The 14,437-nt window shown below is 36.6% G+C and overlaps 1 protein-coding gene across 1 annotated transcript; it reads right to left on the bottom strand.

Annotated features, from left to right (window-relative positions):
• Positions 1 to 299: 299 nt before the first annotated feature.
• Positions 300 to 824, bottom strand: LOC139823906 (uncharacterized). Its single transcript, XM_071796379.1, has one exon. The coding sequence runs from the start codon at positions 822 to 824 to the stop codon at positions 300 to 302; it is 525 nt and encodes a 174-aa protein (XP_071652480.1).
• Between the last annotated feature and the right edge of the window lie 13,613 nt (positions 825 to 14,437).

The raw sequence follows: 14,437 nt of genomic DNA, 5'->3' as shown, positions 1-14,437 counted from the left end.
TAATGCAGTATCTCGGCAGCTGTAATCACTGCGGTGGGCACTTCAATGTGTAGTCACAATCAAAAATGCACAGAGCACACGTCGTGCGTCTGATCACTGCGCGGCCATTTGTACGACTCTGAATATTGCGAGGAAGACGTTGGCGATGAGCGCGCCCGTGCGTGCGCCAGCTGTCGCGGTGATCGGGCGTCGATTCCCGATCGATGCTGCCATCTGATCGGACGGCGCAACGTTAACGGAATCTCGAACATTCCGCCCGCCATCAGCAACCTTGTTGATGATTCCTTACTCTTGATCCTTTATTCTGAGATTGGCCGAGTGAGTTTCGTGGTGGCCGTCTTAAGGGTAACCACCCTAGTGAGCCCATCCTTGCCGGGGTGCAGGTCCGTTACTCTGGCGAGTGGCCACTTGCACGGTGGAGAGCGTTCGTCGGTAAGCAGCACGATGGAACCCACCTTGATGCTGTTGTTAGGATGATGCCATTTAGATATCGCCTGCTGGCGTTGCAGATAATGAGCCGACCATTGTGCCCAAACATGTTGAACATGCTGCTGAATGAGCTGCCACCGAGATAGTTGTGAGGTTGCTAGGTCAATCAGAGATGGCTCGAGCATGGTAATGATTGGACCTCCAATGAGGAAACCTGGTGTGAGCGCTGAGACGTCTTCAGGGTCGTCACTCAGCGGTTCTAAGTGTCGCGAGTTGAGAATGTCCTTGATTTGCGTAAGCAACGTTGTGAGTTCTTCCGTCGTGAGTAGAGTCTCCCCGATAGTCCGTCTCAGATGAAACTCAGACTTTACTACCGCCTCCCACTTGCCCCCCATGTGTGGAGCGCCTGGTGGGTTGAACTCCCATCTTGTGCCATTAAGTTGCAAAACTTTAGCAATCCGTGATGCTCTTGAGAGCCCTGGATGAACATTTTTTTTGAGCGCGGCGTCTGCTCCAATGAATGTTGTCCCGCAGTCCGAATACATGGTCTGAGCAATTCCCCTTCTAGCTGAGAATCTTCGGAAGGCTGCTATGAATCCTTCTGATGGGTAGTCACTGACTACTTCGAGGTGAATTGCGGAGGTGGAGAAGCAGACGAACACAGATCCCTTCCTTGTATATTTTCACACCTCGTCCCTTCCATGTTTTGATGGTGAGCGGTCCGGCATGTCGACTCCTGTATGAGCAACGGGCGTGACGGCGTAACCCGAGAGAGAAATAGTTGGCCCATCAGTTGATGAGCACGGATCCCCCCCCTGCCGAGCACACACGACACACCGTGAGGTATGAGACTTCACCGGAGCCCGTCCGCCGATGATCCATTATTGTTGTTTGACATGAGCCAATGTCAGCTGTGTTCCTCCATTCAAGGTGCGCAAATGGGCGTGGGCGATGATTGCGGTTGAGAACCGTGAGTGGCGAGGTAAAATCGCCTGATGTTTGTTGTCTTGATCCAATGTTGGTTGATTGAGACGGCCGCCAACTCGGATGATTCCTTGAGCGTCTATGTATGCAGTCAATCGACTGAATGCGTGAGCAGTTGGTAGTCTCGAGTTGGCCGTGAGTATCTTGATCTCGTACGTGAAGTATGCCGCTTGAGTAGCCTTGATCCAGAAAAATCTGGCCTTCTCCAAAGCAGAGTGCGAGTCCAACGTCCCAGAACCCTCTCAAGAAAGCGATAAATATAGTATATTCTTTTCCTTTCTAATTTTACTTTTTTATTTTACGATGCGTTTCTCTAAGCCGTCACGATCGTTTCAGACGCCACAGCAGAAGAAATAAAAGAACATCGAGAATTTGTTATACAATTATTATTTATTTATTCTAACATTTCTTTTGTTGTGGCGTCTGAAACGATCGTGACGGCTTAGAGAAACGCATCGTAAAATAAAAAAAGTAAAATTAGAAAGGAAAAGAATATACTATAATAATACTATATACTATAATATACTATATAATATACTTTTCTTATTAGAATAAGAAAAGTAAAATTAATTGAAGAACAAAATGCCTGGTCCCATAAACCAATTTAAGAGAGAACAGATAATAGCGTTGAGGGATGGTGGCATGGGTCCGACAGACATATCAGCCCATTTGAATATAAGTGTAAGTATTGCTCGAGCTAAAAATAAATCACCGAAAAAACGTTGTTTAGACACTTTCATGCTTAAAGTCATCGATTCAAAAATTGCACACAAGCGTGCGTGTATCTTTCTTTGTAATTAAAAAATATATAAAATAAAAGAAATGTATATACACACACAGAGTTCGTTCTGAATGCATACATAGCATCTTCAGGAACATGCGCTTTTATTACAGGAACGTTCAGTTCATCGTATTGTGAGAAGATACGACACGTTGGGACATGTCAACCCGTCTCCGATACCTGGACGACCGAGAGGAACAAATGCTGAGGAAGACCAAGAAATATTGAATGTTATTCAACAATCTGGCTTCCATTCGTCGCGACAAATCCGACTAAATGTCGATCTAACATGCTCAGATCGTACTGTGCGGCGCCGTTTGCACAATGCCGGTTATCATCACCGGATTCCCGCACAAAGAGAAGTTTTCTCTCATCGGCACAAGGAGCAACGGCTGGCTTTTGCAAGGGAACACTTGGGATGGGAGGAAGAATGGATGTATACCATCTTTTCAGATGAGAAGGTATTTTCGACTGACGAGTCTGGTAGAGTGACATTGTGGAGAACGAGAGGAACGAGGTATGCGGAGGAAAATGTTCGTTTTCGCGCACGAAGTGGACGCATCACATTAAGTTTTTGGGGATGTATGACTTCGCAAAGCCCTGGGCCGCTTGTTCGCACAACACCACACATGAACGGCGAAGAATACCTCCACATATTATCTGATGTGATGATGCCATACGTCAGGCTTTTCCTGGCAGACCATACGTGAATTTCGTTCAAGACAATTCAGGAGTGCATCGAGCGAGAATTGTCCAGAATTGGCTGGCTGAACAACCCAACCTCAGGACGTTGAACTGGTCAGCCAAATCCCCTGATTTGAATGTTATCGAACATGTTTGGGGCATTATGGTGCAAGAGTGGGACCCTCAAATTCCACGAACACGAGAGGCTCTTGCACAATATGTTGTGGAAAAATGGGAGGGTCTCCGCGCAAGACCATAATTTTTTAACAATTTAGTGCGGTCAATGCCCCGAAGAATGAATTGTGTAATTGACAGTAATGGAAGCGTCACGCGATATTGAGTGACGCCTCCATTACTCTCTATGAATGCATGGTGATGTATAAATGTTGCATGACTGCAAAGTGGACAATTCTCGATGAGTGATTGAATTAATTATATTACAGTAACAGTTATATGATTTGTAAATATAATTGTTATTGCGATATAATTAAAAGTGTATGTGTGTGTGTGAATGAGGAAAGTGAATGCTGAATGAATGTTGCGCATAGTGAACAAAGCGAAAGCCATCCATTGCTCCTTTGAAGGATCCCCGATAGGAAAATTACGCAAATATTGTCATTTAATTGAACAATTATTGCGCTAAGATGGTTCTTCATAACGCTGCTGTCTTGCTAAAATACTATTTATAATAAATTGTGCAAATATTTATCAATATTTGCACAAAGGTCTCAATTTCTACTAGCATTGTTGCAAATTAATATCGAGACATATAATTGCAGCATGGCATTCCCAATTTCATTCAGATTTTGTCATATCATCTTATGAATCTTTTCCTATCGGGGGAAGTCACTTATACTCTTGCGGCGTATAAAGGAACACATCGTGCAATCGGCGTAACAATTATAAGTAGATACCTTATACACTCACATATATCAGAATTTCTTGTGATGAACCAATGTATATCCATCCTGTGTCCCAACGTAATTCATCCTTTGTCAAAGTTATTTATCTGCAAGTAAAGTATTGGATAAATATGTAAATGCACATTATTTGAATGGATAATCGCACAGATACTTTTACTTAATATGTATACTTTCAATAATAAATGATCTTTAAATTGCATACTGGATTCGAAATCGGAAATTGTATCCCACTTCTTTTCTCCAACGTTGAGCGATCGCCGGTTTTTATCTTCAATACTTCGTTGATATTGCATCACCACAACCTATTAGTATAATTTATCCAAGTAACTCTGCAAATATTGGACAAATCTGTTATTGCACATTATTCCAATGGATAATCATATACGTATATTTTTAATGCCCGGTAAAAAAAATTATATATATATATATATATATATATATTTATATAATTATATTTATAATTAAACATATCAAGTATGTCTATACATGTTTTTGTCTCTTCTATAATATATATTACAGAAAAAAAATAAAAAGAAAAATCTAAAAATGATTAAAAAGATTATTTTTGCATTGCATTTTTTATAATATGTGAAGTTTGAGGTAATGAAAAAAAAATTGCCCATATATAATCATATATGTATAAATGTAACAGTTGTTATGTATAATTAACATAAAAAAATGTAAAAAAACATATAAATATATATAATTATATATAATTATACATAATTATATATTGTATATTTATGTGTTTTTGTTTTTATATAAAAAATTTTTACCGCGTGGATATATGTCTATACTTATCGTCCTCTTAATCGTATATATTCTTCCACAATTTGTGAACGCAGGCTGGCTTTGTTATTTTGTCGTATTTATGTGATGTCTTCACCTGTTAGGCGTAGTTTTTTCATTTTCCTAAAGGTTTAAAACAGAAATTGATTTAGTTTGTTAACGATTTTGCAATATAATACATTACAATTTCTCAATGTAAGAGAAATTTTATGAGTTCAGCAGCTTACCTTGTTGTTGAATTTGTTGATGCTTCATACCTCTTAATTGTTTAATATTGCGTATATTTCCTTCTCCTTCGGCAAGTTCTTCGAATCCCTCACTTTTTCTCTCATCTCCAAGTGCATATTTTCAGTTTTATGAAAATTCTTACATTTTTTCACAGCAAGCTCCAACTTTCCCACAGATCCCATTAAGTATACTTCTTTCGCCTCTGTTCAACGCTGCCTCCCCTTTACCTGCAAGCAGACATATGACAATTTAATTGAAATTATTTTAATTTAATTTAATCTCTCAATTCTTAATTATGCTGACAAATTATTCATTAGTGTTGTGTAAAAAATGTTGTTTTAAACATTAATTATCATCATACTTGCGTCCATCGTTGACTAAAAGCTTTCTTCCACGTCTCGAACCACTGTTTCTTCTGTAATATTCATGCATATTATTTCAATTGTAATAAAATATACTGTTTGACATAACAGATAGAACATGACAGGATTACATTACATTTAAGTTAATTAAATTAATGTCAACAAGACTTTTATTAATTTACATTGAAATCTAATGTGACTTTATCATATTCTATCTATTAGTTTAAACAAATTATACTTTAATAAATTTTTTTTTACAGGTGTATTAAAATATCTATTTATACTTTCTTATGGGTATATTATTAATATATCCCTGTTTAAAATAATAGATACAATATGATCAGATTACATTATATTACATTCAATTTCAATGTAAATGAATAAAAACATTATTAATTTACATTGAAATTGAATGTAATATAATGTAATCTGATCATATTGTATCTATTATTTTAAACAGGGATCTTACATTTCTTTTCTAATATTGGTCACTGGTCATTTTACTTACCATTCTCTGCTCATATTTCTCTTCTCTTTTTTCCTCTTTATGACGGGCTTTGTTCCTTACGTCAAATACACGTGCATACTTTAACTGGTATTTTAAACTTTGCCGACACCTTGTATAGACTGTCCGTCTGCTCCGATAATGTGTCACTGCGAAACTTTAGGTTATGGCCGTGAGCAGGGACCATCAACTCTCACATGACAGAGTGCGTTCCAAAACTTATAAAAAAAAGTCGGACAACCTTTTGGCCACACCACTAAAAAAAGAATTTTCTACGATTTTTCCAATTATCCATCCCCCCCTCCTTTTCCTAGTGGCACCAGGGCCCTAGTGAAAATAGAAAGCTTCTCGGAGCGTTAAAGAAGGGTAAATGAAGAGTTTTAATAAATCTCGTTAAATCTCGTTTATTAGTTTAATTAATTTAAATAGAAAATCGGCGTTAACGTTACTGGTGTTTAGGAGTATGAGAGATTCCATTTTTATCATAATAATTAAGTGTCAAAATTTTTGTTCAGAAACGAAATTTTTCGGTCTTAAAATGTATAAAAGACTAAAATATTAATATAAAAGTGATTTGGTCTTTGTAAGTCCAAAGGGTAGGAAATTCAAAATGGCGGACGTGAAACTTTAATAATTTATAACTAGAGAACGGTAAGAGATAAAAAGATGGGGTTTCTTTTGTTGTGTTCGGACAATTAAGGACATTATTTTAGGTTGTTTAAAATTTCTGTGTTTTATGGATTTCCGTAATTTTTAGTTATATCTCGGAATTAAGAAGAGATATGATGTGGGGGTTTTTGTGAGGTTACTTGACATGCTCTGCTGAGTGTCTGCAGTGATTTTATTCATCATTTTTAATAATAATTTTATGGTAAATTGTATTGTTAATTAGTTTATTTTAAGAGATACAATAATGGTTTATAACCAAAAGTTGTTTGACTTTTTGTGATAGTTCCGGTAGTCACACTAACTAGGTCTGTTAATTATATAATTTAATTGTTTATAACAATCATGGTTGAGAAATGCTAGTAAGATAATTATTATTTTAGCGTGATAATATTCTTTAGGCACAAAAGGTTATGTTCTTATAAATAATCTGCTTTTAATTTATTTATTTATATTTTACTTTAATTTTCTGAGTTTATTCTTATGGATTATGCATTTATTTATGTGTTAAATTAAATTTATATTGCATAAAGGGTCTCATAAAGCTTGTAATATTCATTGACGATCAATTTTAGTGATTCTGGGGAGTTTTAACAAGCAATTGTCCAAAAGTTTATAGTGTGATTCATAAAAATGGGGCTTAAACTTGAAAGGGTGCCTTTAGGCAGCCATGTTCTCTAGGCTTGGGCCAGTTACTTTAAGAACGCGTGCTCGCATCAGCTGAGTGATTGTTATGACAGTTAAGTTAAGGTGTGATTATTTATTCTTATATTGTTTTCAGGTGCTGTGCAATATGGATGGTGTTAGGATTTTTACACAGGATGAAACTGATATTTCTCGGATAGTAATATATTTCTCAGAACAAGAACTCGTTACAACGGTATAATTAACGGAAGACAAGTTTGGCGGGAAGCGCCACACCACTCAGAGAGCAAGAACTAAAAATTAACATAGAACGCATTCTCACACCAATAACGTACTACAGTCATAGATTATAAAATATATAACAGAACATTGAATATATGCAACACTTCCCCTTAATCTATGACAATTGACCTTTGTCTACATTCAGCCCTAGAGCTCTTACGCAATTTAAGTGCTTTACATTTGATAGACTCTTGGTCAATACATCTGCTGGCATCCGCTCAGATGGTACATATCGCACTTCAATACGGCCGTTTTCGATACATTCTCTAATGAAGTGGTACTTAACATCTATATGTTTTGTACGGCTATGATGAACCGGATTCCCTGACAACTTAATGGCGCTTTGATTATCATTAAAGATGATAATCCTCTTTCCCTTTTCTTTTTCTAGTAGATCGGAGATAAGGTTTTCTAAATATAACGCTTCTTTACTCGCTTCTGTTAATCCTACATATTCAGCCTCAGTAGAGGACTGGGCAACTAAATTTTGTTTTTTACTTTCCCATGAGATAAGACATTCACCCAATTTAAACACATATCCTGTATAGGATTTTCTATCGATTCTGTCGCCTGTCCAATCAGCATCAACCCAGCCTACGAGATTAAAATCTTTATCCTTACATTTCTTAAACTCCAGACTATAGTGAACAGTTCCTTTTAAATAACGCAGTACTCGTTTCGCACAGTTCCAAAGCTGTTCAGTGGGGCAGTCATTGAAACGACTTAATGCACTAACTACATAAGATATGTCCGGTCTAGTGTTTATCGCGAGATACATCAAACAACCTATTAGATTCTTATAAGGTATATCTTTAGTCTTCTCTTTAGCTTCAGATATAATTTCTAAAAAAGTCGTTTCCGTCGGACTTCGAACAGGATTACATTCTAACATCCCGAATTTCTTAAGTACAAAAACGATATACTGTTCCTGATCAAGATGCAAAGTCCCGGCAACTTTATTTCTACTGATTTTCATTCCCAGGCATTGGCGTGCTTCTCCCAAGTCTTTAATTTTAAATTTAGTACTAAGTTGAGCAACTAAATCTTTCATTCCTTTTTTATCATTATAGAGTATATAAAAATCATCCACATATAGGCATATGATAAGAATAAGGTTACCTATTTTCTTAAAATAAACGCAAATCTCTATTTCTAAACGTTTGAAATCAAGTTCTATCAACGCCTTATTTACCTTTTTATTCCATGATCTAGATGCCTGTTTTAAGCCATAGATGGATTTTTTAAGCAAACACACCCTGTTCAAAAACTCAGCGTTTTCAATTCCTTCTGGGAGTGACATATATACTACTTCCTCAAGCTCACCATGCAAAAAAGCAGTAGTTACATCGAGATGATTAATTTCTAAATCAAATTGTACAGCTAATGTAAATAAAATTCTTATTGTAGATCGCCTGACTACGGGTGAGAAAGTTTCGAAATAGTCAATACCATAGCACTGATTATAGCCTTTGGCTACGAGTCTAGCTTTATAACGCACACTTCCGTCACATGCACGCTTGACTTTAAATATCCATTTGCACCCAATTACTTTTACATTCACTGGTGGCTTTACTAATTCCCAGACCCCATTATCTTGCATCGACGACAGTTCTTCTTTCATGGCCATTTTCCATTGTTCTTTGTCTGTCCTCTGCATTGCTTCCTCTACACTGCATGGATCATCCACGTTGCTTATGGCCGCATACATCACATAATCAGGGTACTGCTTAGCTGTTCGATTTCGCTTTGGGTATCTTCTTTCAGACTCAGGTTCCGGAATAATTTCTTCCTCGCCAGTACTATATGTTTCTTCCTCACTGGTATTATTAGTTTCTATCTGGATGTTGTCTGGTGCCTGGACATCTTCCAACTGTTCTATTAATTGTAGATGTTCCTCTTCATCGTCATTCATTTCCACTCCCACGGAGTTCGAATCGATTACTTTTCTTACAGCTGGTTCTTTCATGTCTTCCATATCAGACTCTTCCTTGATGCTAGTATCAAGATCTCTTTCATTCTTCTTGTAGTTTTCCAGAAAAATCACGTCTCTTGCTCTGATGATTCTTCTTGGCTTCTCCGGATCAATAAACCTATAGCCTTCTTCGCAGTATCCAACAAATATGGCCTTTTTGCTCTTAGAATCCCACTTCGTACGTAGCTGATCGGGAACATGTATATAAGCAGGACAGCCAAAAACCTTTAAGTGACCAAGGTTTATCTTCTTACCGGACCATTTTTCTTCAGGTACCATCTGAGTCACTGCTCTGTGCGGTGCTCTATTTTTAAGGTACACTGCTGTTTCACACGCTTCAGCCCACATCTTCTTTCCTAGACCAGAATCCATGAGCATGCTTCTTGCCATTTCGCAGATTGATCTATTTGTTCGTTCTGCAACCCCGTTTTGTTCAGGGGTATATGGTACCGTCAACTGATGAGCAATACCATTTTTTTGTAGAAAAGATTGAAACTTCTTATTAGTATATTCAGTTCCATTATCCGAACGAATTGCCTTAATTTTCAAGTCAGTTTCATTTTCTACCTTTGCTTTAAATAATTTGAACTTTTCAAATACCTGCTCTTTGGATTCTAAGAAATAGGCAAAAATTTTTCTTGTATAGTCATCTACAAAGATGAGCATATACTTTGCTCCTCCTGCTGATACTTCCGACATAGGGCCGCAGACATCTGTGTGAATGAGTTCCAGCTTTTGCGACGTTCTTTCTTCACCAGCACAGATAAACGGGAATCTATGCTGCTTCCCCTGAATACAGGATACACATGGTTCATACGATTCATTTCCAAAAAAGATACCTTCCACCATGCCATTCTTTAGCAGATCCATCCCTTTCTGACTCAGGTGTCCAAGTCTTCTGTGCCATAGCTCTCTCAAGTTTTCTCCAGCAGAAGACATTAACGCAGCATTCTTGGGTACTGGTTGAGCATGGTCCAGTTTGTATATACCACCTTCTTCTGATCCAGTCAGTACAGCCTCCCCTTTTACGCTGCATTCCGCCTCTACAAAGAACTGACAACCTGCAGAACTAAATAATACACATAAACCATTGTTCACAGCTTTAGAAACAGATAATAAGTTTGCAGCTAGTTTCGGTACATAAGTAACATCTGAAATTACTCTAAGATCCCTAGCATTTACATTTATCACTGCGTTTCCTTTTCCGGCACTTGACAGTTTTTTATCATTGGCACAGGTAACCTCTAAGTCCTTACTTCCAACTTCTTTCATGTCATGCAGCCAGTCTTTTCTTAAAGTCATGTGAGATGACGCACTAGAGTCTATGTACCAAACATTCGGATTGAAGTCTGACGATGAACCTAAAGCTGTCAAGAGAGTCCACTCTTTATTCTTCTTTTCGTCGCTTTCTTTGGCACTGGGCTTCTCTTTGGATTTATTTTGCTGTTTCTTCAATTCAGGACATTCATTCTTGAAGTGTCCTTTGCCACCACACCCATAACACTTGAATCTCTCTTTAGGATTCTTCTTGGTTGCTTTCTTGCCTTTGGTGTAAAGAACAGATTCCCCCGGAGATACTTCTTGCAAACTATTTCTCAAATCTTCTTGTAGCAGCTTTCTCCGCACCATTTCTGTCGTTATTTCTGTTCCAGAATTTTCCAAAGCCATTTTCATCGGCTTATATTCTGCTGGGAGACCACGTAACATTACCACTGCGATTAAATCATCATCCAAGCCTTTGTTAATGTCTGTCAACTTCTGTGCCGTTGACATAATCGCAGTAATATAGCTTTGCATGCTACTATGTTTTTCAAGTTTCTGGTCCAGCAAATAGTCGATCAGGCTTATTCTTCGGTTGACACCTTTGTCTTCAAATACCTTTGCGAGTTCATCCCAGGCATCCTTCGCCTTGCTGGCATTCATAACAAAAGGATAGAGGTTAGTTTCGACACTTAGACAGATTGTGGTTAGAGCTTTGGCATCCTTTTCCGGATCAGGAGTCGCGCCCGCACGATATGCCTCCCCAGTCACATATCCCCAAACCTTCTCCCGCATCAATGTCATCTTCATGGCGAATTTCCAGGTATTATAGTCTTCTGACCCTTTTAATTTATTGATGCTCGGCAAGATTATGCTTCTAGCCGATGCCGACGCTTGAGGCGTTTCGTTAGGCATGTTTCTTTAGTCCACGCGGTCAGATAACCTCACTTTATATATATACCACGGCTTAATCTTATTCAAACTGTTTTCTGTCCAAAAACAACTTCCGCAGTGACCACAGATATTCTAGCGTCTCTGGGCCCATAACCTGTTAGGATTTTGACACAGGATGAAACTGATATTTCTCGGATAGTAATATATTTCTCAGAACAAGAACTCGTTACAACGGTATAATTAACGGAAGACAAGTTTGGCGGGAAGCGCCACACCACTCAGAGAGCAAGAACTAAAAATTAACATAGAACGCATTCTCACACCAATAACGTACTACAGTCATAGATTATAAAATATATAACAGAACATTGAATATATGCAACAGATGGAAATCGAAAAATTTATGCGGCTGGAATATAGCGGTGATTATACCGTCAGACGTGACATCTCCCTCCTTAGGGAAGTTCGGTCCCCGAACTTTTATTAGTAAGTATAATTTATGGTTATGTCGTATAGAGTATGATTATATTTATAGATAATTAATTATTTATGTGATTCTTATTACAGGATTCTAAAGTGTGCCTGGCAGTGTAAGAGCTGTGTTGCTGCAGCTAGATTTACCTAAATCGAGGTATTAGTTCCGTTGACAATGTGTTAAAGCAGTGTTATTATAGTCCATGATATACATATTTTTCATATAAATGATTCCAGTAAAGTATTTAAGTCGCTTTATAATTAGAGTTATTCTAGCAAAATATTCAAGTAGTTTTAGAGTTTCATAGATTTTATTAGTAAGAATGAAAATATTATTATTTTTTTTTTTATTGGGCATATACACGTGTATATTTGTATTTGTATACATATATAGACGCACATATTTGTTTTTAATGTTCATTCCTTATTAAAGTAATTTAAATCGACCGTGACTGGCAATATATAACGTCTTTTCGATATGAACATTGAAAAACTGTGAGCCAACTTGGTTTGTCGGATTCACACAGCACTTTTTCGGATCAATCATCGAGACATTATTAATTTTGACCATGGTTTTGGTCAGTTGATGTAATTTCTAAATTAAATAGTTTTTAAATTTTATTGCGAAAAATATTACCCCAGCCAGGGTTTGAACCTGGAACCTCCCGTATACCGTGCGGGTGTCTTGCCAATTCGACCACTGAGGCTGTAGTAATATTTATCGCAATAACAACTATAAGATGGAGCACCGATTTCTAGGTCGACGGTGTATAATAAACAGAATAATAAATTTCTTTCGCCAGTATATAGAATAACAATTAAAGTAATTTAAATCGACCGTGACTGGCAATATATAACGTTTTTCAATGTTCATATCGAAAAGACGTTATATATTGCCAGTCACGGTCGATTTAAATTACTTTAATTGTTATTCTATATACTGGCGAAAGAAATTTATTATTCTGTTCATTCCTTATGTTACTTATCCAGATATTCGTTAATATATGTTATTCTTATTTTATTACAGGTCTTGTTGTCTATACTGTTACCGTGATTTCGTTGGACGGATATGATAAGGATAAATTAAAAGTAAGTTAATGCTATATTTCTATCATTACTACATTTATTCATATAATTTTAGTCTCTCCCCCTTTTTTTTATTATTTTTGTTTCAATATATTCAAGTATTTGCCGCGTGTTCTTTCCTTAGCTTCGTCTAAATCCAGGCGATAAGCAAAATTACGTAGTCTTTTCACTTCTAGCATAAGGCTTGACGTTGACATTTTGCTTAGCTCTGTAAGGATAATTATTTATTGATTATATAACGGTTTCATCTTATAAGAGTGCAGTAATTAATATATTTCGTTATTGTTATAGGTTATCACCTCCTATCGGAGGTATTAGTGAGCTGAGACTGAATTAATAAGGATAAGTATTTCAATCTTATTTTATATTTTTATGAATATATGTATGTATGGGAATATTAATGTATTTTCTTTTATCTTATTTCAGGTGAGGAATAGGTACGAAATTATCCTGGATGGGTTTGCTTTACGAGTGTGAATATAAATACGTTATAATAGTGATCTTACAATTAGTAAAGCATTTAAGTTACTTGTATTTTAAGATTGATTAAGGTGGTTCGATGGCTACAACAAAATGCAGAGAATTTCATGAAATTTTAATATGTTGTTCTGCAATGCAAAATAGAATTATGTGAATTTTTTGGGAATTTTTCACCGTCCCGTTTTGAAAAAAATCTACTCCAAAAACCTAAAAAGTACAATTTTAGGAGTAGATTTATTTCAAAACGGGACGGTGAAAAATTCCCAAAAAATTCACATAATTCTATTTTGCATTCCAGAACAACATATTAAAATTGCATGAAACTGGCTGCATTTTTAACATAGGTTCTTATGGTTTTTATGGGAAATGACATATTGCATATACCTTCAGAATGAAATAAGTGCAAGAAAAAATGCAAATGATAAAGAAAAAGAAATTTGCACATGTAACTTAATAATTTACAAATAAATGAGCGAAAGAAAGGGGAAGATTACCGCACATTTCGTAGAAAAATTAATTATTAAAGCATAAATTGCTTAATTTTTCGTCTGCATAGACTGTCATGGTCGTGAACGACGTGAACAGCAGCACGCATTATACACGCGGCGACCAATCGGAGCAATCCCCTTCATTCCCACTACTTCAAACGCTAGTGCGCTGTTTCCAGAACCCCCGCGTCCCACTACTCCCTCCGATGAAGCCATCGAACCTCCTTAAATAGATATATAATTATATATATATATATATATATATATATATATATATATATATGTGTGTGTGTGTGTGTCAGCGTACTCTTTCCCCTTTTCAATTCTAAATGCATGTATATAAATCAAAGTTAAAATTATTGATATAGAATTAAGATTACATTCTACTGATTGCTACGATTTATTTTTCAAAGTACTTATTCTAAAGGAATTAGGGTCCTCCACCGTGCTCATTAAATATAATCATATGTTAATTATATGAAATTTATTATTTCATTTCAAACCC

The sequence above is a fragment of the Temnothorax longispinosus genome, unplaced genomic scaffold (genome assembly GCF_030848805.1).
Source record: "Temnothorax longispinosus isolate EJ_2023e unplaced genomic scaffold, Tlon_JGU_v1 HiC_scaffold_21, whole genome shotgun sequence".
In the NCBI taxonomy this organism is placed as follows: domain Eukaryota; kingdom Metazoa; phylum Arthropoda; class Insecta; order Hymenoptera; family Formicidae; genus Temnothorax; species Temnothorax longispinosus.
Note: the sequence above shows the minus strand (reverse complement) of the source record. Positions and strands in the feature narration are given on the sequence as shown.